At 37.8% G+C, this 27,652-nt stretch overlaps 1 protein-coding gene across 2 annotated transcripts in view; it reads right to left on the bottom strand.

Annotated features, from left to right (window-relative positions):
* Positions 1–254: 254 nt before the first annotated feature.
* NEGR1 (neuronal growth regulator 1) overlaps positions 255–27,652 on the bottom strand; it is a 626,594-nt gene continuing 599,196 nt past the window's right edge. For both annotated transcript variants that reach the window (XM_075131735.1, XM_048862624.2), the window contains one exon: positions 255–18,203. In XM_075131735.1, the coding sequence (XP_074987836.1) occupies positions 18,079–18,203 (125 nt within the window). In that variant the 3' untranslated portion in view covers positions 255–18,078. The remainder of the gene's footprint in view (positions 18,204–27,652) is intronic.

Genomic DNA, 27,652 nt, shown 5'->3' with positions numbered 1-27,652 from the left:
ACTAAAAACCTTCAGTAGGTACTTCACAGAGGGACAGTCATCCGTTGTGTTTGTACAGCAATCAGCACAATGATCCTGATTAGTTTTTGGGTGCAATTGGAATACAAATAATAAATAAATACTACTAACAATACACTATCCAACAATATGTGCCAGATTCTCAGGTGGTGAATTGATTCAGTGTCGTCAATGGAAATTATGTTGCTTTACACCTGCTGAGGATCTCGCCTTTGATCCAAAATGGAAATGGGGTGTCCAATGACTGCATAATAGTGACAATTCTTCAAAGTGTACCAGTTTTACCTTGGATAAATAGATCAGGTTACTGCAGTATACACAGTGCTCCCTTGCACTTCCCATTATTCTATTTATGATATGAAATACTTTGAATACTGCAAAGGCTGACTGCAAATACATAGTTGGCTATCTAAGGCGGCTGGCATGTGTTTCGGTGCCAGTATACTATACTGTGCCAGGTTCTAATCTCGTTTGCACTGGTATTTAATCTAGAGTAACTACTCCAACTTCCTTAGCATTTCTCTGGAGTTACGCCAGTGTAACTACGATCAGAATTTTTCACACCCTCAGTGATGTAGTTATACCGAAGTAAGTGTGTTTTTGCAGAAATATACATACCTACTCAGGTACTGAAGTCTGGTTATTATACTATGGCATATGCTTAATTATATCTCTTTTAGAGACCAATCCTTTAAACAGTTATAACCAAATGTATCTTTAATCCTGTACATAATCCTACTGATTTCAAATGTAGGAGGGGGTATTATCACTGTATATAGCATTAGTGAGACCACTACTGGAATAGTGTGTCCAATTCCACTGTTCAGAATTGAAAAAAGCTGTGAGAAATTGGAAAGGATTCCGAAGATAGCTACAAAAATGGTTTGAAGTCTGGAAAACTTCCTTACAGTGAGAGACTAAAGAAACTCAATCTGTTTAGTTTATCCAAGAGAAGGTTAAGAGGTGACTTTGTTACAGTCTGTAAGTAATTACATGAGGGAAAAATTTCTGATGCTTGAGGGCTCTTTAATTTAAAAGACAAAGGAATAACAGGAACCAATTGAAGGAAACTGAAGATAGATGGAAACTAGAAATAAGGCACACATTTTTAACTGTCAGGGTAGTTAGCCATTGGAACAACTTACCTACGGACGTGGAGGATTCTCCATCACTTGAAATCTTCAATGAACAATGGCTATCTTCTAAAAGACCAACCAGAACCATGTGCATGATGCAGGACTTGGAGAAATTCTACGATGTGCGTTACGCAAGAGGTCAGACTAACTGATCATAATGGTCCCTTTTGGCCTAACATCTATTAATTACTCAGCAAAGATATACATAATAGCAATTATTTGTAGAATATCATTAAGTTGATTCCCTCACTGGACAAATAAAGAGAAGGACAACAAGCAGAGGAGGTGCCCTTCTCAGTGGTGTAGCACACACGCCACATCAATGCAAAGATCATGATTGTGACCAGTATTTAAAAAAATCCCTCTTTTTTTAGCTTGAGAGTTTTCTGGAACTAATTATGAAATCCTTAATATTAAATATTCAGGAACACTTATTTTTGAATACTTTTGGTTTAATTCAGATTCTTTGAAATTTTAATATCTTGCTTTAATATTTAATGTCAGCCTTGACATGCATATGGAAATGCAAAATCTATTCTTTGAACAAAACAAATCACAGAGGTAGGTTCCTATAAAGAAGAGACTTCTTCCCCCCCACCCTGAAATGATTAGTAGACATGTGCAGGTCTTTTGATGTTTTTTTCCCCCTAAGGATGTTTAAAGGTATAGGTCATAGCAATAATTTCAAGTAACCCCATTCTGTCTGCTCTGTAATGTATCTATGCTGCAGTTCCAGGAATATATTGTAGTCTCATATCCTCAGGTATGCCAAATGATTTTCTCTCTATAAGCTAATCTCTTTTTCCCCTAATTAACAAAGAATATGATCTTTTAAAAATTGGCTGATTCTATTTTGGAACTTGTGAATCATTCTCATCTATCAAGTTGTACCTGAACTGCATTTTTCAATTAGGTCTGATACTTCAGGAGACACTTACGATATATTCTTAAGGGCTACACAGAATACAAAAGACAGATAGATCCAGACAGTAAATTAAATGGAAAGGTAAATTATCCCGTGTCTTTGTGGAGAAAGAGCAAACACATTATCCTTGTGCCTTTTGTTTACTGATCTGATGCCAAACAGGTTACTATTGTGAAACATTACCTAGTTAGCAAGCTGCAGTGAGAGCGCATAGGGAACCTGCTGAGAATAAAGTCTGCATTAGTATTCACTTGGCACCAAAAAGATGCCATTCCTATCTGTTCATTTATAACATTAATTACACATAATAATTCTAGGTTTTAGTTAAAACAACCCTTCATATATATAATGTACTGTAAGATTGCTCAGTTCATGTGTCAGCCCCAATAAAAACCTCTCTTAGCATTTGTTAAAATCTGGCTCAACTGTTTAACATCTTTTAGAGCATGGTACCTTCAAATGAAAAACACCCATGCACTCTTTTTTTTTCTTCCTTTTTGCAGTTTCAGTTGTCTAATTAATGGGACCATTAATTTGTGAGTAGCATTCAAACTGAAATGAGTAATACAGGCTTTGTTTAATTTTCTAAGGATCTACATTAGAGTCAAGATCCATAAGAAGTACTTAGAAAAAATTCACAAATTGACTTTGCCTTGTACTTAACACCTTAGAGATTAAGGTGCCCCAAGTACTCCTTTTCTTTTTGCGAATACAGACTAACACGGATGCTACTCTGTAACCTGGGAAAAAGGGTTCTTTTTAATGATACAGTGTGAAACTGACATAGATCCTCTAGAGAATTTTGCATGCTGTCTTATTCAGAAAGCTAAAGGTGAATGAGCCAAATCGCTAGATGCTAAGTATGAAAGGGGAAGAAAATGTGTGTGAAAATGCAAATTAGCAGGAAGATTATTAATACAAAGGCTCTCTGGTCAGGACATCATGATATAACGGGGCTGATTTGGAAAAATGACTTCTCGTTTTGCATCTGCAATTTCACATGTACACGTATCATTGGTGCATCTTTACAGACACATTTTGTGCACTTAGATGAATGGTGGCTTAGCTTTCACTGCCAATCAAGTGTTTACATTTTGAAAGACCAGACACTGCAACCCTTATTCACAGTGAGTAGCAACTTACACACATATTCTCATTGGGTTCTGCTGGACTCCCTTTGTGAATAAGTATAACTTGGCACGAATAAGGATTGCAGAATTAGGATGCAAGCGGCATATAGTTTATGCCAGCAGCAGAGGATGAGGTGCGTATGGGTTTTTATATACACCCCCACACAACTCAGTAGCGTATTGTATATATATTGTAGTTCAGCAAGAGCTACTGCCACTACTGAGAACCAATGATGAGGAGCCATTGCAGGATATCTGCTATTTGGCTCAGTGGGAGTATTCAGGAGGTGAGACCTTTCGGTCTTTTGAGGGGAAGCTACAATTTGTGTTGCACTGGAACCATAGATGAACCTGAGCAGTGGCATTCAGATCCTGATCCAAGCTTTCTCACAATGCAGGCGTGTTCAGATTCTGTGTTCTGATTTGGCCTTTTATAAAGACTGGCCGGACCCATCAAGTTTGGAGATGGAAGACTTGGTGGTTTGAGATCCACTCTCTCAGTTCAGCCACAACTCTAACTGCAATATGCTCTAGCAACTTGCACCACAGCTTTCAGAGACAGAAGAGATTTTGGACTCCTAGTCACAAAATGTATGCTATAAACCAACCTGGATACGGGGACATCGGAATATCCTTATGGGGGAGGGGATGTCCCTCTGTGGAACTAGCCCAGACAGACTCCTCAATAGTTCTACAGAGTCTGAGCTTTGATTTTCAAAAAAAAATGTAAGTCTCTAGGTGTTACATTCTCAAAGAAAATCTTTGAAACTAAAACATAAAGAAAGTGCAACCTATGTGCAGAAGTCTGCCTAAGCTTGAAACAACAGTTCTGAGGACTGGACTGCCATATTCATTTCAATGGATACTATCTAAGACACCAGTGATGTTACTTTCAATGTTAACATGGTTAGCTATTTCACTGCTGATCAAAGCATTTAAGAAAGAAGAAGAAGCATCAGATTCTGAATAACTGCACCAGTGTTTCCCAAATAAAGAGCATATTTGTGTAGATGGGACACAAATGACTAGCCAGGTTGTGTGTGTGTAAGTTAAGAGGTGTTGTAAGAAACACATGGTGGGGTTGAAGTGGAGCAAGGGAAGGAGGGGATCAGTTGGGAAAGATAGTTATATAGGATAAGACAACCATGAGATCTTACGGTCTTGGGCCAAATTCCACCCTTATTTAAGCATGAGCAATTTGCCCTGAGACCAATCCGAGAACAGATTTTGTCCCTTGGGGAGGTTAAATCTATCTGAAAGTGGGTCCAGGTGGGTGTGGAATAATTCAGGGCTTCAAGTGATCTCAAAAATGCCAAGATTGTCATGACCTGATGATGGAAATTCATTAGCTCCTAACTTGGAAGTGCATAGCTATGATTCTCTTTTCCTGTTAAACCTCTGTCTGTCTGCAAAGGAACAGGAGAATATGTAGGATGAACATTATGGATGATACACTCGCTTGCTTGCTTTCCTGTTTTCCCTAATCTAAAGCAATCCCACTAAATTGTACATAGTTTGGAAAACAAAACCATATTTAAGGGCTGAGAGAGCTTATTTAAATATATTTAGGGATGGAACAGCTAATTTACCCTTATTAACTGCAGCATTCTACAGTAATGATTCAAAACCACTACAATTTACAGTAGTGATACTGTTTGTGGCTATTTTTATTTTTAATATTATTAAATTTTATTATTTTTAACTGCAAATAAATGTAGACCTGCGATATCTTGTTTAAGTATATTTGCATGTATTATTTATATACGTGTCATCAAATCCTGGGCAGGGAAGCACTTTTTTAAGACCAGAGAGCAGTCGGAAAATGGTTAACAAGGTGAAATAAATTTGCAAGTGAAGCGGTGCACGACTAGAGGAGCCCCAGGAGGGGCCGCCCAGGATGGGCCCAGAGCCGTCATGTGGTAGTCTGATGTGCAAATGGAACAAGTATTGCCAGAGTGAAGAGTTCAAAAATCAGGAGACAAACCAAAGAAAGCCCCTGAGACCTACTTCCAGCCTGCAATGCCACACAAAATGTGTTTCCAGCATATACACCTCAGTGCCCCACACCACTGCAAGTGGCCTCATGTCCTAGAAAGAGCAGGAAACACACACACAGGAAAAACCTGGCATAGGGATGAGCGATGCTGCATCAGAGCTGGCCTTAGCAGCCCCTCTCACTAGCAGGCAACAGCCTTTTCCCCTCAGAGCTCTCTTACTTAGGGAGGACGGGGGGTTGCTAAGTTTGTGTCACTGGCTAGCCTAGCCTAGTTTGAGGCTTGGGTATTTTCCAGTCTCATTATTTGGTCCCCAGTCATAGACTAAAATGAATTGGTTTAAATCCAAACAAGTGTTGCAAAAAAGATTTTTTTGTGCAAAAAAGATTTTTTTGTGCAGAAAAATTCTGCGTGCCACCCTTACAGTGAGTGGATCTTACTTGAGTAGCCTCATTGAGAACAATGGGGCCTCTCATGGAGCTAGGTACAACTCAAATGAAGTAAGGAGATCAGAATTGAGCCCTTAGACCCACTAACAGCAGTCTCAGTAAGACTTCTCTCAACATCAGAAAGAAAATATGCTCATTTTATTCATCACAAATAGAATGTAAAACAGATTAAATAAATATGCTTTATATTTGTCATCACATTAAATCAAGTGTGAATTCCAGACAGTAAGCTGAGTCTGGAATTATTTTGATAATTTGATAATTACACACAAATGCCATTTCTCACTAACACAAGGTTTGTTTTTTGCATTAGTCTGTATTTTCCTCCCCTCTCCCCCCAACTAGGGTGACAAGATAGCAAGTGTGAAAAATTGGGATGGGGATGGGGGGTAATAGATGCCTATTTAAGAAAAAAATATCGGAACTATCCCGATAAAATCGGGACATGTGGTCACCCTACCCCCGTTTATTCCTTCCAGACATTCTGCCCTTAGGGCCTGAAAACCGTGCAAGGGCCCAATCCTGGGCCCTTGTTTAAACTGGCTTTAACCAGGGGAGTCTCTCTTTGGGTTGGGAGCTAAGATGGAATTCTCCACCCCTTGTGCCAGGAGCTCTACTGCAGCTGCTAACAGAGCCTCTGGGCTATTGTATCTGCTGCTGTGCCCCCCTTCAGCGAGTGGTCCTCTGGCTGCAGCCAGTGCTCTGTGTAGTGCAAAGGATAAAGCATTTCCCTGGCCTATTTGCTGCCTGCTCTATGCAATGGAATTGTGGTCATGCGTTTCAGTTTAGGGCCTTCCGCATCTGTGGAATGTGGGAAGGCGTTTTGCCCCCAAAACAGTACATTTAAGTTAGACCTTTCAAAACTTTTCATTAGTCATATGGTCTGTTACCAGTGGGAATATTAAATATAAGCAAGTGTCTTTAAGTTAAGACAAGTGAATTATTAAAATGTTGATTACATGGCCTATAGTAATAGCCTAGGTTTCAGAGTAGCAGCCGTGTCAGTCTGTATTCGCAAAAAGAAAAGGAGTACTTGTGGCACCTTAGAGACTAACCAATTTATTTGAGCATGAGGTTTCGTGAGCTACATCGGTGCATCCGATGAAGTGAGCTGTAGCTCACGAAAGCTTATGCTCAAATAAAGTGGTGAGTAATAGCCTAGACAACTAACTTTTGCAATGCTGTTTGGGAATTGGTCCAGTAGTGCATAATGGTAGTCTGATTTGTGTGTGTGAGGGTGAAAGAAGGAAAGGAGAAGAGAAGCTTTTCTCTTTTTAAATACAATGACGTAGTTTCCTCTTCTCACTGGTTATGACAGAGGTTATGCCATTGCAGTGGGTATTTTCCCAGAAATGGCTTGGGGGTAACAGTGATACATTTCACAGCACTGCTGAAGTACTTTCTTTCACTCTTAGCTAGATAAGGAAACAAAAGAACAATTGCAGTTTTTAACTGCAAGCCACCTGAAAAATAAATATAGGATTAAAGATTTCAAAGGAAAATCCTGTATACCCCTTTCCTTGGTCTTAGTTTGGGAGGAAAATAAAGAAAATGGCAGGGAAAGCTTGCACAAAGACTTGCACTGACTTGGATGATTTAGTTGGGGATTGGTCCTGCTTTGAGCAGGAGGTTGGACTAGATGACCTCCTGAGGTCCCTTCCAACCCTGATATTCTATGATTCTATGATTAGACTGTTTCTGTTAAACTGCTAATAAACCAAAACTAGGTGGCACAATGGATGAATACACATGCCTTTCATCTCTGGTGTTCTGGGTGTAAATTCCTTTTCAATCACAAATACCAGTGAGTTTGGTCATTTCACCCTAGTTCCTCTATAGTGTAGTATGGTCCATGAAATTTAGTATAACTGTCTTGAGAGGACAGGACCAAATAAATAACAGTAAGGTCTGGCCAGGACTGAAGTGTATTATCAGTGCTATGTAGGGAAGGTTGTACAATGCCTGCCTATGCTATGCCTGAACTCTAGTTGCCATTAGTCATTTTCATGGGATCCATATTCAGCTACAAAAGAAAAAAAAAGTGTATTTGTCTAATGGAAAATCATCTCCATGCTTTCCTATACCACATGCTTCTAGGGTCTAATCCTCCTTTCACGAATGTCAATGTAAATCTTCTCATTAAATCTAGTCCCTAAAGATTAGATGACAGCATAGGAACAGGTACCCTTTGCAAAAAATATATGATCAGTGATCTTTACATTTTAAAATTATTTCTTTAAGTATTTTGGGGTGTAATTCTCAACTCTCTCAATCTGTGCATTAACCTTTCCCAGAGTGTTTAATTCTGTACTCAGATATAAGGTCAAAGCCCTTAGCTGAACTTTTTATTTCAGAAGAACTGAATATCTTGTCTGCAAACTTACTGAGAGAAATATCTTGAAGGGAGAAGTGCTCATCAATGCCTCTTGACTAACATTACTAACAATCTCAATTTAAAAGGAGCGGATGTTAAATCTGATGTAGCTCACAACTGTTCTAGGAAGCTGAGTTACTAAGGGTAATTAACTTTTGAAATTAATTTTTAATATGTACCCTTTTACATTATATTCACATACGAGATGGTGTTTAACACATTGAAATAAGGAGCTCAGAACACAATGAAATGAAAACTGCAATGTCAAAATGAAAAATGAAAACTGCAATGTCAAAAATAACTATACTGTAAATGCTCTGGAACTGGTCCACTAAGTAAATCATCTACAGGGAAGGCAAATCTGTAATCAAATATCTCCTCCATGTTGTATGAATATAAATAAAATAAAAGACAGTATTTTAACTCCACACCTCTTACTGAAAGCACAGACTACATAAGAATAATATGCACTTATAGCGTCATTCATCCCAGGACCTCAAAGGACTTTCCAGACATTAAGGACTTGAGACTGAAAGGTACTGAGTATGCACAGCTCTCACTGAATTTCCCTGGCAATTGTGGGTCCACAGCACATCTTAGGAGGAGCTCCTATTTAATTAAGTCTCACAACATATCTGGGAGGGAAGTATCATTATAGCTAAGAATGGAACCCAGGACGGTCCGTGCTCCCAACCTTCTGCTCTTGCCAGGAGAGATTGTCTTGTACCCCACGGTACTATCTCCTAACAACAACAATTCAGAACATAGAAGCTTAGCTTAGCAGCTTTGTAATAAAATTAATGTGTAACCCCCCCCATGACTTGAATAAAGAACTGCACCAGAGCAGCTTGCTATTTATTGATTAAAAATATTCTGGGTGCAACTTGCAAACTTGGGTGCCTAACGTTAAAAATCTAAGTCCATATGTAGGTCTCTGAACACACTGCCCGATGATCAGAGATGCTAAGCACTCAAAATTCTTGCTGTTTTCAAAATCAATTGAGAGCACACATAGCACCTCAGGAAAAAAAAATCAGAATATTTTTATTCAGGTGCCTAATTTTGGATACCCAACTTTGGAAACGGTGACACATATTTTTCACCTCTAATAGTGGCACCTGACGGATATTAACATTGTAGGCCAAACCCTCCTCCCATGAATGGAACCTGATTCATTGAGGTTAGTCAGGACCTAATCTGTCTCCCATTAAAATCAATGCCAAACTTGCATTGGCTTCAATGGGAGCCAGCGCAGGCCATGAGTGAGTCAGGTGAACTGGATTTGGCTCTCTATGTATGTTGTCACCACTAGAATTGGTCAGAAAACAAGGGGGGGTGGGGAACTGTGAAAAAATTCAGTTCTAATTTTTTGCCAAAATTGTGCCTTCATTAATATTTTCCGACCTGCTTTATCACCACAAAGACTTGAATACTTGTAACAACACCACAACACTGATTTACAGCTAAACAACACTTTATGGATAAAAAAGCTTCTCTGGGATTCTCTTGCTTTCATGCCTATAGGATGGGTTCATTAAATCTTAAAAATAATGATCAAGCTTTTTGCTCACCTGTGGTTTAACCATGTCTGCTTGATTAATTGTGGCATAAGATACTATTTATGGAAATGTCTCAGAATAAAACTTCAGAAGAATGTGTCAACTATGCCGTGTAATTTTTTTTATTATTTGAAATTATCCTAAACTCCACATGGCTGGCTTTCAAGCTTATTTTCCAGATCACTGAAAGCAATGAGAGAATTTTTGACAGACACCAGCTAAAGCAGCTTAAAATCAAAGGCATCACTTTCTAAAGGAGTATCTATAGAAGAGCCATTGACCACATTTTCCTTAGGTCACTGCTCAAGTGTGTTTTAGGCAGGATGTCAGGCCATAGAACTAGCATAATCCAGTTTGTTTTTCTACTCCTATGAGCAAATGGGTAAAAAGACCCAACAGATTTATACAGTGTGGTTAAAGGTAATTTAAACATGTTCAAATGCAATTTACATTCTTTAATTTTTAGCACATTATCTTCATTTATAGGCAGAATATATTGGAAAACAAGTCCTGTTGCTTTACTGTATTAAACTCATAGTCTCTTCAGTTTTAAAGACATTTCCAGTCATTGGGGGGAAGGGCATTTACAGTGGCTTACCCTAAAGTTAACTTTTTTCTAAATGTAAAAAGATCAAAATTAATGAAGGGAAGAGTGAATTCAAAGTTCCATAGTGGAACATCCCAGTGCTTTTAGCAAATCACTTGAAATGAGGGAGGAAAAACAGTCCTTTTAACATTTTAAAGCTTTTGTAGCCTAATGAACCATGCTACCTCCTGTAGTTTCTATCAAGTTGGAATTTTTACAAGAAACTGTCTCATTAGCATTAAGTGGAAGTAGACTGGCCAACTTTTACTGTAGCTTCCCGGAATGTTTTACCTCTCTCATTTGTATTTAGTTGATGAAGTATCACTACCTCAAGTGATACCTCAAAAATGTTAAGCACATCTAAATGACTAGTATCTTGGAAATTAAATTAATCTTCCAGAAGGTGAGAAAAGGGTGCTTTTTATACTGGGGGAGGAGGGGCAAGACATAATCACAAAACTGGAAAAGGGATGGGTCCCCCCCCCTTTCCACAATTGGAAATATACAAAAAAGCAAGATCAGTGTTATCTAAAGTCCCTACAGTTTATTCTCACTTCAGAGTCGCATTTAAGTAGATGCCTTTAAGGTTAATGGGAGCTGTGCACTTATGACTGTAATGGGTTTGTTAAGTGGAAAGCTTATGTTATTGTACATATTTCACATCTTGTAATGGGTAAATTGTATTTTGCTTTTGGTTGGAAATTAATAAAGAGGATAGATGTTCATTGGGGAAAACAGACTGCTTAGCCCTCTGGACGCTGAATATAATGTATACATCATTACAGGCATTTATTCAGCTGCAGTCTGCAAAAAGCAGTGACAGGATAATGAATATTCACATATTTAAAACATTTTGGGGGAGATTCATGTGGTCTTATTGGCATTAACTTTACAATATTGTCTTCTTTCCTGTCTTTAAATTCTGTGTTTTGCTGCAGAAATGTAATCTATTTGACTTCAGGTGGTTTCAGTTTCACCAGGTTTAATAGTTCCCAAAGAAGGTGAATAAAAAAAAAAAGTGAATAGATGAACATTGATTGCAAGTAGAATTACAGTCCCCTCATTATTTTTCATTTTTGTTTACATTTTTATTTAAAGTTCTTCAAGATTAAGGGCCAAATTCTCTGGTTGGGCAGAGCTGTGCTCAGAGCAAGATCAAAGTGAAAGGTGACCTTATGTCACCTTTACATTTACCCAATCATGGTGATGGCTCCTGGCATAAGTTAGAGCAGTCCCCAACAGGCCATTCCAGCAGCCAAGGACTGCTGGGGTATCAGAATGCTCCTGTACCAGGGATGGGATAGTCGATGGTGCAGAGCTGCTCAAAAGTATACTATGTCACTCAGCAATTCCCCTTCCAATGGGAATCCTCAAAGGGCTGGATCCAACAGCTTTATGGTTTCTTTGTGCCATTGGAGAGGTATAAAATAGTCATAGGAGGGCTGAGAATCTGGCCCCAAATCTTGTTTTAAAATACAGGTTTATATGTGGTCAGACCAAAACATAGGAGAGCTGAGCTTCTAATATATTTTTAAATCCAATTTAGGGCATCTTGAGTTTAGTTGTGATTCATGTCTGGTTTATCAGAAGTGTAAAATGAATATGTTGATATATAAATTTTAGAGCAGAAGTTCACAAAGTGGAGAAGCCTTCAAACTCTAGAAATTAGGCATACGGTTAACAGAAAGTCGACTTGTTAGGATAAGAATAAATATGCATATAGTAATTAGTGCTCAGCAGTGATGGTGACCTGGGGAAATCTCCTACACCCAAACTTATATTAATTTTGAGAACCAGAGTCAGGTATTGGACAGAACATGGATCTCATTTGGAATCCCTTCAGCATTTTCCTGCTATCCTTATGACAGTTGTTTTTTACTTGGCTATTTTCAGTTATAATGTAAGGGTCCATTCTGAAGATAGACTAAAATTGCTCTCCTTCCTCTAAATATTCAATAGAGAAAAGCAAGATATGATTGAACTGTTAGCAGACCCAACCCATTTTAAGTGCATTTAATGTTTCAATTCATGTGTAATGAACATAGTTAAGATGAGTCAAACTGAAACTGAAGTCTTCACTTCACAACTTCTACCCTCCCTAGCTGAACAAAAAATGTGACACAAATTTTGGCACAGCCAGAAAAGTTAAGGTTATACTGGCTCTGGATCAGGAGATCTCAAGTATACCTATTCAGAAGATAAGTTGTGCTGTGCAGAGGGCAAAACTGGCATAAACTAAAAAGCTCAGAGATAGTTATGTAGCTTGGAGGTGGGAACAGTTGCACAATTCTCCACCAGCAATAATCCATCTATCCACCTCCAGCTAAGGCACATGGTCTGAGGAAATTACAACCATCCTAGAGTATTATACAGCCTCACAAAAGACTAAGAGAAGCCAGCTCTGGCCTAAGAAACATTTTTTTGACTAATTAAAAATATTTCTCTTTGTAACATGAGCTGTATCTCCCCCCACCCCAGATGCTGGTGAGGTATAGTTTGGGATGTCCTGTCATCCCTCCCTCCCAGGCACTGTTTTATTATGGGGGAAAGGAGTAATCTTTAGGCAATGTGCTCACTCCTGTTGTCAGAATTCAGTCATGTTGATCTACTGTCATTAGACCATACTTCCTCTCTACAGATCTTCCCCAGCAGGCTCAATGTCCATCAACAAAGGGAATGTCCACCTGATATAAGGACATCTGAGAGCGCACTGAGCATGAGCAGTACATTTTCAACACCTCTGAATGCCACATGAATGGAGATAGAAGGGCTAAGTCAGCTGTTTGCACATTAGCATCATGAGGCTGTTACCTGGGAGAACAGAACAGAACAGAACCCTCAGAACAGAAAGCAGCTTTAATGGGGCATGTAAAGCGTCTTTAGGTCAGCAGCCAAGCCAGTGCTTTTTGCTGCATAGGTCTTTAGGAAATGTAGTACTGTATTTAACACTGTGCCCTGTTCTGAGACCGTTATAATTGCTACAGTAGGCTCAGTACTAGGTACAACAATATGATGAGTTAATTAGTCAGTTCTCTAAGGGTTTCAGGACAAAGAGTTTTCTAAAGTTTAAATTCTGCTCTCACATATTCATGCACTTAGGCCAGCATCAGCTGCATGTGGCCCTAAGGATTTTGGAAAGCCATTGTCAATGGTGGTACAATGCTGTGAATGAGTGAAGGCTTCCAGAAGCTGGGAAATAGGGCCATCTGGGACTTCTGCATACAGTAAGTATAGTCCTGCCTTATCTCCCTAAAGCCAGACACCTTCCTTCTGCCTGGCTGCAATCCTGATATGACTGTCTTTCCTCACAACTGTCAGAAACTCCTGGAATAATTTGTGTTCCCAGCTATTTTTTCTTGACCCAACTCTCAGGCCAGCAATCAGAAGGAAGTGATCAGTGTGTATGTGAGAGAGTAGGGAATGGAGCTGAGCGAGAAGGCAGGAAGAGAATAGGAGATGCTCTATCCCAGAAGGCTTGGGATGTGGAAGAAATGTTATTGTGTTGTGTTAAAGACAGGGAAATAGGGCCAGCTGGAGGGGGCTCCTGTGAGAGGGAGAGAGAGAAGAAAAATTCAAAATGAGCATTCAGTGGTACCTATAAAAATCTTTACATATGCCCTTGCATTAATGTACCCTACCACCTATTCACAGCATTTCCTTTAGTAAGTACAGGAAATTCTGTAATATCTACTTGCAAATGTACAAGTTTCCGTGGCAACCACCAAACTCCTTGTCATTTTCTCAGGGCAAAAATTGCTGAGAACAAGTTGATTTGTCTGCAATTCAGAAGGTCAGAGTGTCAGGACAGAGTTTCATCCTAACTTTTCCTTTCCTCACATATGTTAGTTTGTACAAGAACTTTAAAATTATTTCATACTTTTAAAAAAGAACTGATCATGTTTGTTTTTTAAGAAACAAAATCTTCCATGGCAAATTGTGAAATATGGATTATTTACCTCCAAACTGGAAGAGCAAGATCCAGTCTTAGAAGTAAATGCATATTTAGACTTTAAGGCATATTGTTTTTCCAGGTAAATACATATTTTGGTATACACATTCTTTAATACACAGTTATGTGGGGTAAGCAGATATTTTGGTAGGCATAACGTTTATCATTATTTTGCTAGAGTGCTAACTCTGAAAATGTGCAAAAGAGCAGCTTTCACTGGTAATGTCTTCAATACTCCTGTCTCTTAGAAACAGCATATTTTCTAAATATATATAGAAAAGTTAAAAAAGCTGTCTAGTTATGAAGAATATATTTTCCTGCCAAGTTATAAACCCTTGAAACTGCGTTTGTATTAGAAATTCTGAGACGTCCTTAAATTCAATATTAGTAAAGAATCATGGTCAACAACACTATAATTACAGCACCATTGCCCATCTATGTCATCAATGCAATGGTAGTTAATAGACCTGAGTTATTGCACATTCAGGAACTTATGGAATTACAAACTTTAGTAATTCAAGTGCGGGACCACAGTTTTAGCATAAGAAATGTTGTACTGCTTGGAGCAAATCCATTTATTTTCTATATTTTTTCATGGTTGGGATAAATATAATAATAATTGATTAAAAAATCTGAACTGTAAGGGGTATCAACTGGATGAACATAGACTATATCATGAAAGTATCAGCTAGAAAGTAAATATTTGCCAGAGATTAAAAGATCAATTTTGTAAAATGCTACTGTATTTAATTTTCAACAGTCTGCACAGTCCATGTTGAAAGAATGTCCCAATAAGTTCCAAACTGTACAATTATCAGGTTATTATATGGAACAGATTAACCTAAAATGCAAGTAACTTTATTTGACCAATATTGAGTTGGGCCCCAACCCTGCAAAAACGTTGGAATTTGCTTAACTTTATGTACTGTGAGGAGTTTCTCTGGGACTACTCAGTGCATGAAGTTACGCATATGCATAATCCTTTGCACAATTGGAGCCTTAGATGGTCAGGTGTTCATAAACACCCTGTGAGAGACCAATCCTACAAACATGTAATGACCAACATAGTGTTAATGTGAATGGCCCCAGTAATTATGTGCAGAATTGGTCTCTTAAATTTGCACACCCAAACTATCACTTTTGAACATGCAGAGTTGATAGATGTTTAGGTACCTAATTTGCAGAAGCAAATGTTGTGCCTAGAAACATGGATTTTTGCATGCTACAAACTATCTCACAAAAATGGCAAGTGCAAATTCAGAGGCTGGGTTGAAAATTTGGCCTATGTTTTCCAGTGGCTTTATTGGCAAGAATATTCTCATGATGCAAAAAAGTAAATACTTCATTTTTTTATATCTAATAAAAATGTTTCCATACTCTAGTCTGCTGCCAGAATCCTCACATTCTATTTGTCAGTAATCATGGCAAAAAACAATTAGCCTAAATATAGAATTTGGTCCAGCTACAGTATAGAAACAATTCCTAATTCATGTGAGAAGAGGCATATGAGTTATACATCTCCTTGATCTGTTTCTGTCTTCATAAAATGGTAACTGACATGTAATACTTTCTGCACCATTTTTTCCTGTTGAATGGATTCTAGAGCTTAGCACTTTAAAGCTGCAATACAAGAGTGAGCAGAATGTCAGGACAGTGTACAATATGGGTGGTACTGTTTTATACACTGCTTCCCCAACTAATAAAATTTCATCATGTTATTCGAGATTTTTTAAAAAACACCATATTTATGAAAATAGAACCTGCTTAGCGCACAAGCTTAAGAGAATAATAGAAATATTCTACTCCATTACTGAATATAAACAGCGTGATTCAATACATTTTATTGCCCTGTTACGGAGTCAGTGTATTCTTTTTATGCTCCTTAACTAAACGTCATTTAATAATTACAACATATTTGTTGCATATTTTGTTTATATATTAGTAATGGGGCAGTTGATCAAGGTACTAAAGAAATTCATAATTTGAGTTTTAAAAAACAGGATATTTGCAAAATGAACTTGAAAGTGCTGAATATGTACAGTACCCAGCTAGCTAGTTACAGAGCTTAACACAGTAGCAAAAAATGACTGAGTAGGAGCATGTCTCAGTGAAATTTCTGTGGCAGTGATACTAAAAAAGTCACCAAATTAGCAATATGGTGTTCAGTGACAATCTTCTTTTGACATGGCAACAGTCTTTTTATTATTTACTGCGGTTTTATATACTGAACAAGTGACCGGATAATTTAATATTGTAATTAATGTTTTAATTAGAATTTCTAATCACCAGTAGCTCTTTCTGTATGGGCCCAATCCAATTCCATTGAAACTGGTGGTATCTTTGTATTGACTACAATGGGTGATGGACTGGACCATCTATGGTCAACTTTCATAATGAGTCAAATTTTTAAAGGGACGTTGCTTCAGCCTCTAGTTTTTTTGCAAGTGCAACTGAATGCTCACAATTAATTTACAGCATGATTGTTCAATAAATTGGGAGCAAAATTAGAGGCTGTTTTAAAAAACAACTCTATACAGTCATAGAAATAAAATTTGCTATTTTAGGATCCAATCTGTTACCAGGCAAAACTTCTCTTGAAGTCAATGCAATATGTGGGGATTGCAAAGGTCATTTATGAAAGGTGAAATTAATTGTTATGGTAAGATATTCATACAATCTTAGCTGTGCATTAATGAAATTCTGGCAACTAAGATGCAATGTGTCGGCCTTTGCTAGGTGGACCAAAATATAGTTATTGGAGCCACTTGTTTTTAAATATATCTATATTAAATGTATGTTCAATGCTTCCTATATTCTCAGCTATCTGAGATTTAAAAACATTTGCAATGAAAGTATCATTGTTAAGTTAGCTGATCAGTACAACTCCAGTACAAGAATATCAATTCATGTAGTATTGGCCAATAATAAAAAAGGGACTGTCACGATCTCACATATACAGCCTTTTAAGAGTTCTGACTTAGAGCAGTGAAAGGGATAAGTGCTACATTCACAAGAAGTCTCTTAAGAGAGTTGTGCTGTATTTTATACCGGGAAAACTTGTTTTACAAACAAAACCTACAGATTAACTACACCAGAGGGAAAAAATAAGGGGAATATACCTGTGCTATTCTTGATTGACTGGTTAAAAAAAAGTAATTTAGTTGTTGTGGGCAGAGTTTGGAGCAGTTCCATTACCCCACTGGAGGTGGAAGAGAAGGTATTCTTTTCAGCCAATAGCATCTTTGTCCTCAACTGGAGATTAGGTACGCTTGAATTTACAGGTTGTCATTTACCATACACATTCCAGAATTGTTGGAGAGGAAGAGAAAAGTAATATTTTATGAAGGCACACCCATGCTGAATTTACAGGGGGGTGGGGAAGCAGAACTGCTTTATGCAGTCTTATTACAAGGCTCATTCTTGAAACCTGAATATCATGCTAGAAGAAAATCTAGATATCTGTTATATTTTGAAGAAATGTTTTGAAGGCAATATTATTTGATTTTTTAAAATAAAAATGCTTCTGAATAATTGTGGATAGAATTGTATTTAAAGAGGGAACTGAATACTTGTATTGCAGCCTTAAAGAATCACATTTTCACTGCAATATTTTTTTTTTGTAAACTACAGTCTGCAACCCAGCAGACCATGACTGAATGCTTTTGAAAACTTGTAGATTACAAACATGAAATCACAATTAATATCCTCTAAAAGTAATTTCAGAGCTTTCACGTCTTAAAAAAGGACAATGTGTACTGCTTCACAAGGTAATGCAGCTAATCAAAAAAAAGGAGTAGAATTAAAGTATTTACATAATGAGCAATTCTACAGAAGGCGATCATCCCCATGTAAGCACTGCTGATTATATCCCACGCTGCTTTTAACAAACTGTACCAGATTGGCTCCAGTCATCAGCACTTTCAGAGAATCCTTAAAAGCCTTTCATGGTTCTTTATATTTATTGTAGAATGATGTTCTTCAGGTAGAATATGCTGGTGAAAGAGGATAGTGTCAACACAAGGTACCAGCAGGAGAACAGAACTTCAGCACCACCGGTAATCCCATATTGGGCTGTACTTGGAGCTGGAAAGAAAAGAATAAATATTAAGTAAATGTATCTATTGCTCATCTCCAATTCTTTTATTTTACAGCAATCTGGAAATCTTTGCATTTTTCTTTCTGTCTCAGGAATACTCAATATGAAACTAGAAGCTAACTGGAAAATGCAGCTGAAAGATAGAAAGACACACTACAAAATAAGACTGATAATGTCTATTCTTTCATCTTACCTAGAACAATAAATAATTATTACCATTAACATTTTCAAATGTGGATGCCTAAAATCAGGCAATTACATCCCTGTTTAGACACCTGAATCAATGACCTAATGTTCTGATGTGCTAAGCACCAAGGTTCCCATTGAAGTCAATGGAAGTTGTGGGCACTCAGCACTGCTGAAGATCAGATCATTGACTCAGATGCCTAAATATGGATTTAGGTACTTGACTTTAGACACCAAAGTTTGACAATTTTGTCTGGCTAGGAGGTCCATGCTTATTTTCACTCTCTTTAAAAAGGGATTTGTTTTACCTTTTCTTAATGCAAATATATATTGCAATCTTCCATTTTAACATCTCAGTGAATAGTTATAATTAATACATACAAATAGAATAAAGAAATACAACAGTATATTAAAAGGAACAGCAACTGAAATAAAAACCAAATTTTGATACAGCAGTGTTCAGATTGCTTGCTGGCTATTTTGATTGGGACTTTAACAGATGACTAACAGAAAGACAAAAGTGGAAAGTGTTCATTTTGTTTTAACAAAATTATAGAAATTAGAAATGAAAAAGAACAATTAAGTCATCCTGGACATCCACTGAGAATGCACAATTATTTCCACTGTTCATTCATATTTTCTGTACAGCTCTAAATGATACAAAGAGGTGGGGTTTTTATTTTTCAGATAACACAATATCAAAATTAATCACTGAACATTATTATTTTAATCCTAATAAAGCAAAAAGAAAAACAACCCCTAAGGAACAAATAAGATGAAAGTTGTGCTGAGAACCACTGGAAGGTCTGATTTAATAATCAATATGGGCTGAATTCTGCCCTCAGATTTGCACCTATATCTGTTACTGAAATCAACTGAAAATGCATGTGTGAATCTCAATGCAGAATCTGGGCCTTTCCATAGGTTCCCCTTTTTAAGACTGTGCAAACACTGACAACTCGATTTCTCATAGCTTCAACAGTGCCAAAGTGCAGACCAGAATTTTATGAAATGGGCTTTTGCTAGCTTCTTACACAATACTGACTATGATCTTGATTCTGCATTCTGAATGTAACCAAAACTCCCAGTCAAGTCAAAGGCAGATTATATGCACAAGCAGTGAAGGACTGAGCCTTTGGATATATCTGTAATATGCAAAGCTGAAAAGGAAATTACAGTTTACTAAAAGACTTGTGTTACTTTACATCACATCTTAGTACAGTCTCTCATACAGGAAAAAGAAAAGGAGTACTTGTGGCACCTTAGAGACTAACAAATTTATTTGAGCATAAGCTTTCGTGAGCTACAACTAGCTCACAAAAGCTTATGCTCAAATAAATTTGTTAGTCTCTAAGGTGCCACAAGTCCTCCTTTTCTTTTTGAGGATACAGACTAACATGGCTGCTACTCTGAAACCCGTCGTACAGGAAAGCTTCTCTATTTAGGACAACTTTTAAGCATGTGAATTTTATGTCAATGAATCTTAAGCACTTGAATAAAAAGTTAAACATGCTTAAGTGACGTCCGAAGTGATGGATTTAAGCATGTTCTTAAGTGTTTTCCAGAACCAGGGCCACAATTATTTACTTATTACCATACAGCCACTGTATCTTATTTTTAATCAAAGCAATGCTAAAGTATCCCTTGTTTCAATCAGATGGTATTTCTTTTAAAGGAGAGTAGCAATCTAAGTATGAAATCTTGCATTTTATTATGTCTACCACTAATTATTCTCTTAGATAAAACCCCAGAAACTCAAAATTTGAACTAAAATAAAAAAAAAAAAGCAGTGATACTAAACATTGGCCTAGCAAAAGGATCTTGGAATCCCAATCCTGGTGTTGCTGGATAATGATGAGAAAATAAAGAAAAGGTAATATACTCCTTCATTTTTATTTTTTTATGCATAGCTATTTTTTCACATAATTAGCAGTGTATGTTTCATGCTAAGTTTTGGGGAAAGTAATGGAGAAGTTACCGTAACAATGTTACAAATCATGAAGTCTCTAAATAGGTTAATGAAAAACATGTTTTATTGCATAATTTGATTATTTAGCTACTGCCTATTCCCCCTCCACTTCCCTTTAACAGTCCTCCTTACATCCTAGACTGCTTTCCCCCCACATTCCCCATTAACATTCTCTGTTCAGAGGCAGAGGACTGCAGCAGGAGTGCTGCAGATTGGATTTAAAGTACATTGCTATCACTACGTGGAGAACCTTGTTCATTGTGCCTAGCATGACATGCATTCTTGTGCAGAAGGCCAACAAAAGGTCTTAAGCTAAGGTCTAAGTGGGACTAAGTTGTGCATAGGACTTGAGCTAGTCCTCTGCATAGGCTGAATTTTACCTCTGAGTTCTAGGCACTGTTGTTTAGTTCCCTTAAGTTCATGAGCGCAAAAACCATCTACTTTCAAGTATATATTCTGCAACAATGCAACCTGTAAAAAGTAAAGCCACATATTTTTCTTATCTATTTGCACACTTGTAAATATCACCCACTGTGTTACAGCACCATTGTTTTTGTTTCTGCTACACTAACCATACTGACTAATGCATGTCCGACACTTTGTTGTATTTATTAAATAATGAATTGAACTCACTGCTGAGGTATTAGATTGTACTTCCTACGAGAGAGTTTGATGCCTCTCCCTCATAACACTGAAATGCTCTTGATACAGCTCCAGTCTTTCCTTCAGCACTGTAATGCTATACCTGGTTGTCCTACTCACCTCCAGTTATGACTTTGCTCAAGAAACAAGTAACCCAATACAGGATATCTCCTAAATATTTGAGTGATATATTCAAAGGTTATGCTGTTGACAACATGGTTGTTAAAAGGGTCCTCAGATTTATTTTTCAAATAGACCATCCTATAATCTTTTCCATTTAGCCAGTTTCTGCAAGGAATCTAAGGCATTTATGAATTGGTGATTTGGAATGCCTTAAATAGATTTTCTTAGCTGTCAAAATTCCAATTCCTCAAATAATTTTTTAATTATTACTGGCTTTTCCATGGCATTTCTATGTATAGAATCTGAATATCTCACAAACAATCAATTCATCATACAACGGGGTGTGAGGTTGGGAAACATTATAATTCCCATTTTACAGACAGAAAATGCAGGCAAAAAGGGGAATTCATTCTTCGTTCCAGAAAAAATTATTCTCCCAAGGTTACATGGGAAGTCTGCTGGGATCAGAAGAGAAATTCTCATGCGCCAGTTTGGTGCCTTAACAAGACCATCCATCCTCCCATCATCATTTATTAATTACTGAATCTTGGGAGCTTTACACACAATGCACAGTTCTGGTTTAAAAAATTAGTTATCTAGTGGGAGGGTTAAATTTTCAAAAGTGACTTTGAGCACTTAAGAACCTCAGTCCTATTTAATTCCATGAAATTTAGGTTCTTAAGTCTCTATCTCATCACTTTAGAAAATGGGACTTGAGCTCCTAAATCACATAGATAATTTTGAAAACTTAACCCATTAGTCTCTACTTTTGTTAAAATTACAGTAAATCTCTCACCAGATAAGTATGTAAACCACTTTATCCCAGTCAAATTGTATGTCAATATAATCTGAATATTTTATGCATAGCATTAGGGATACTAGTAATGATGTTCAATGTGTTTCTGTGATAGGAAAGGCCATCTGGGTGCTAAACTACTGTAGGCTAGATAAACAAACTTGCTTCATTGTTTTCTCAAAAACTGAAGATACAGAAACTAATCTCAAAGGTTTTCATTCAAACTTGGAAGAGCAGTAAATTCAATTTTTTCAAAGGAAGAAGGAACTTTAATTGATACAATTCATGGCTGAGATGAAGGCTTGAAATTATACAAAATGAATACGGGTATTCCCAGAGAAAAAGAATACTAAAGAACAAATATAGAGAATACTATTATAAATGTATATTAGGGATCAATTTTTCCCCTCATAAAATTAAGAACAAAAGTTAAAAATCTTTTGAGCAATTTAATCAGTTAGAGACACATTTACAAAATTTCACATTGTGTTCAATTCCTTTAGGCAGTGGTGTGGGATTACAGGAAAATCACGTCAGCACAGAAAAACGGTAGTACTGTATGTAATGGTGATAGCTCATGAAAAACTCAACTGGTAACAAGCGGTAAAACTGGAAATAATCGCTGTGCTGAGTCTTATTGTAATTAACTTATTAACTCATCCTAGGTAGTTTTTGTGTGGTCTTTGTCTTTGTTTCTGCATAAAATTTTCATCTTTATGTCAGAGTTGACCCACGTAGGTGAGGGTGAAGAAAAACTAAGATACAGCAATATTTCACCTGCTATGTTTATTTTCGTTTGGTTTTGGTGACAGGGTAGTTAGACTAATAACTGATTAAGTCTCTAGGTTCCATGTTTTGCCATGAATATGAATCTTAATAATCAATCAATCTGCAGGAGAAAATTATTACTTTACTAAATATTTTCTAACCCAGCCTATTATAAACACGGTTTAATGTATCTTGATATTAGAGGATCCTTATGAGTAGTTCAGCATTGTGTCAGAGGATTACAAAGAGAAATTAAGTGGGTTTTATCCAACTGCCTAAACTGTGAACAAGAAACCCTTTAATACAAATAGAAGTTACCTGTGAGCAATGTGTATATTTATTCTGAAGTAACAAAAATTTTTGAATTTCAATTCAACATTAAAAACAAATTCCCAGTTCCCCCTCTTATTTGTTGCACTTGGTTGCATTATGCATCTGTTTAATGTATAATGGCATAGTCTATTATGATGGATACTATGCCTTTTGTGAGGCAGCCTTCATTCAGATTTATAAGGATAGAAATTTTCAGACAATTGAGCTATGTGACTGGAAGAATATCCCTATTCTTTATACAGTTTCTTGGATGATTGATTCCCTAACTAAAGACATTTTTAATGCAAGGTTTTTTTGGAGGAATGGGGGGAATTATTTTATGAAGCACCACAGCTACTCAGTTTATTACAGATCTCCATGAATTAGGCTGAAAGTACACTCAAATAACAGTAGACACTGAAACATGCATCTGGCCTCAGTTTAGACTGAAGACCTCTGACCTGCATACAGGATAAACACAAAACAGGTTGGCATATATTTCCAAAAGTGGCTAGTGATTTGGCATGCTCTAAGTTTTGGGTACCCAACTTGAGGCACCTTAAAGGGACTCAGTATTCAGCGGGCAGGAGCTCAGCACTTTGTGAAAATTAAATCCCTTTAAGTTGTCTCAAGTTGGGCACCTAAAACCACTGGTCATTATTGAAAATATAGGTTATGGTAAAAGGCTTATAACAAACATTATGGGTGAAAAACTATCAGAAAGTCAACTTTATCTGCATGGAACTATAGAAAATATTCATTTAAATAAGATAATCTAAAAAGTTATCAGCAAAATGTTGGGTATGGCTAATTCTTAGGTATTTGCTTACTGGAAAAACAAAAAAGGCATTTAGTAAAAATGTTAGCACTTCCTCCTTTCACTTTGATGTATAGCTCATTATAACTTTTCTAGCTTGTCTGAAATGGAAAACTAAAATATGTAGTACGAAATTGTGATTGAACTGAACTTTCGAGAGATGGATTTAATGCAGGGCCATGGGTGGCCGGTGTGCACCGGTCAGTTATCAAGCTGTAGTCAGGAGATGAATAGTGGGGTTACAGTCAAGCTGGGTCTGGATACCAGGAAGTCAGGGGCAGACAGCTGGCAAACAGAAGAGTTGTGGACAAACCAGAGTAAGAACCACGTTTTGCACCAAGAGCTGGGTGGTGGTCTCAGCAGAGGATACGTGGCCCATGTTAGTCAGACAGTTCACACCCATCAGATGCTGGGAGTTCCACAGTGAAGGTTAGCCTGATGGTGGTCCAAAGCCTAGATGGAGTCTTCAGGAGTACTAAGATGGCAAGGGGTCTGGTCCAGGATTTCTTGGTATGTGCACACACTTGCAGGCACCCACATCAACTTGGACTTCGACCTGCATGAGGGACAACCAGGAAGAATGGGCAACTATACAGAAGATCTTAAGGCTGCCACAGTGATCTGCCAATGAAGCATCGTGGCCCAGCCATAGCACCTCCAGTAGGGGACACCCCAGGGAGACACATATACATCCATCGAAGTAGGTTATTCCATCCCACACGAAACAGTGCATCTTAGTGGCTAATAGCATAGATTGTATCCCTTGGGCAAGCAGCTCTTCTTTCAGGGCTCTTTTTTCAAGTTGTGCTGAATTGTGGCATTTACAAAATACCATGCTTGAGGAGTTGGGTGGGGTCAGAAGTAGGTTCCTTGTTTTCCTGGTAGTATTCCCCCTTTTGTGATAGAGCATCAGCTTTCCAATTTTGGGTGATAGGTAATTGTAAACTCAAATTGGGAGAAGAACAAGGCCCACCTTCACAATTTCTGGTTCAAAGTTTGAGCCTTGTGAAGGTACTCAAGGTTCTTATGGTCAATAAAAACATGTACTGGATGCAGAATCCCTCAAGATGGCAAAGCCATTCTTCTAATGCAGTTTTTATTGAGAGCAGCTCTTTGCTCAGGATTTCATAGTCCATCTCTATAAGGATGAATTGTCTGTGTCTGTGTCGCTGTCAGGGCCATGTTGGATGTGTCTGCTTCCACTATAAATGGGCAGGTGGGGTTGAGGTGTGCCATAATTGGAACTGTGGTGAAGGCAGTCTTGAGGGTCAAAAGCAAGCTGGGCTTCAGGTGACCAAGTGAATCAAATGGCTTTATGAAGGAAGGAAGTTGGGGGCTATTTGTTCAGAGAAGTCGGCGATGAATATCTATAAACAGTCGCAAAGCCCATGAAGTGCTGAAGTTTTCAGAGGGTCCAGAGTACTGTCCAGTTGTGGATGGCTTTCATGTTCTACAGGTCCATCTGAGTGCCCTCCCCGGAGATGATGGAACCTAAAAATTCAACGGTGACCTGGTTGAACCTGGACTTCTCTACTTTGGCATACAAACAATGTTCTGTAGTCTCTCCAGGACAGACCAGACATAATGGCAGTGCTGCTCAGGGTTCTCAGAAAATACCAATATAGCAAGGTAGACGATCAGGTACTGATCCAGGATGGCCCTGAACACAATGTTTATGAAATGTTGGAATGTTGGGGGGAGCATTCGTTAAGCCAAACGGCATTACTAAGTATTCAAAGTGCCCCTACTACCAAGTATAAAAATGGTCTTCCATATATCCCCAGGCCCTATGCGAACTAGATTGTATTCCTCCTGAAGATCTAGTTTAGTGAAGATCCTGGCAGTTCTCAGGTGATCCAACAATTCTGGGATGAGGAGCACAGGTACTGGTTACAAATCATCACCTGATTCAATATGTGATAGTCTATGCAGTGGCATAGTGACACATCCTTTTTTTTGCACAAAGAGGATTGGTGTCCCTGCTGGAGAGGTGGGTCTTCAAATGAAGCCCTTTGTGAAATTTTCCTGGATATACACATGCAGGCCCTCCAGCTCTGATTCAGACATGGCGTATATTCATCTGTAGCACGCTTTTGCTCCAGGTTGTAAGTCTACTGGACACTTTTAGGCCTTATGTGGGGGCACGAAATTCACATTTTTCTTTTTGAACACACCCAAGTAGTCGTGGCACCTATTGGGGAGCCTGAGGTTCTGGTCTGGAGCAGCTGCCTTCTGGTTAGTCCATGATGAACAGGTTCTCGCTTTCAAGGGTCTTATCCAATCCTGGGGCCATGAACGCAGATTACCTAGGGGTTAGTCAATCAAGCAAGCTTTCTGGCAATATTCAGAGGAGAAGCTAATGATCCTCCATCACCAGGAGACACATGGATCATGCCACTCTAACCAAGAAATGCCAAGAATTATTGGTAAGAATGGAGAGTGGATTGCATCTATTATTTCTTGTTGCTCTTCCACTATGGTCACTGGTACTGACAATAGGAACACCCTATCAATTGTTTGTACCGGGTCTGGTGTGGGTTTTGGTCAGAGAGGGATCTGGAGGGTTTGGATTGCCTTAGCATCTATAAAGTTTTTCTATTTATATATAAATATTTTTTCTATTTATCTACCAGTTTACATTTTAGAGCATTTAGTTTCTGCTACATTTGTTTTTAATGGAGTGTCTTGGAAATGCAGACATAGCAGAAAACTGATTTGGCTCTTGACACTACTATTGCTTCAGATATTATTCTTCAGTACTATGTCTTGCCAATTTTACTGAACAGTATGTCCTTGGATATCCTGGACCTGCTCTTGCAATCTGTTGCGGGCATTTTTGCAATATTCCCAGTAAAAGTAGTCCCTCACCACAGTATTATCTGAATGTAAGCCTTAATATTAGCATATGGTGTCTAATATCATTTGGTAAACTGTACAAAAGAATTTACTGGTAACTGGGAATACAAATTGCTAATGGAAACGTGAGTACCAAAACAGTATCATCTTTTCAACAGGAAAAAGAATGCACAAAAAAACCAAAACAAACAACCCCAAAGCCCCGGGTTGATTTAAGGCTTCGAAAAAAAATGCAGTAAATGACTTAATCTCTATATTTTCTAGCTTCCAGAGTACTGTCCAGTTGTGGATGGCTTTCATGTTCTACAGGTCCATCTGAGTGCCCTCCCCGGAGATGATGGAACCTAAAAATTCAACGGTGGCCTGGTTGAACCTGGACTTCTCTACTTTGGCATACAAACAATGTTCTGTAGTCTCTCCAGTCCCAGTCTCTCATGATTTCAAAATTAACAAATTCCAAATCTAAGAATGAACTCTGAATTCTGATCTGTGTGCTGTTATATTGATTGTATTAGAACATCCTAGATGTTCTGTAAGAATGTGTTCCTCTACCTTTAATTTTACTTCTTCCCATATAGATTACATGGAAAGATTCTGTGCTTTCACTACTGTGGTTTGGCCTCAGTTTCCAGTCATGGCAGGGCTTTGTTTATTAGAATAAGTTTTCTGATGTTAAGAATAGCCAGACAGTGGAACAATTGCTCTTATAGCTATGACAAACCTATACAAAGTGTTTACATTGAAGATTAGGTAAGTAAATTGAGAGTACCGTATAGTATGCAGTAGGGATTGAATTAAAAAAGAACCCCACTGAACTTTTACCCATTGCAGGACTGAATTTATTCAACTCTTTTCTTTATTTTATATATAATATTTTATTAATTTTAATGACCTTTTAATGACAATGATCAACGGATGGCATTGCTATACTATTCCAAAGGTAGGAAGTTCAAACTTTTTCTTGGAG

Source organism: Caretta caretta, chromosome 8 (assembly GCF_965140235.1).
Source record: "Caretta caretta isolate rCarCar2 chromosome 8, rCarCar1.hap1, whole genome shotgun sequence".
In the NCBI taxonomy this organism is placed as follows: domain Eukaryota; kingdom Metazoa; phylum Chordata; order Testudines; family Cheloniidae; genus Caretta; species Caretta caretta.
The sequence above is the reverse complement of the archived record's forward strand: the minus strand, read 5'-3'. Positions and strand labels throughout refer to the sequence as shown.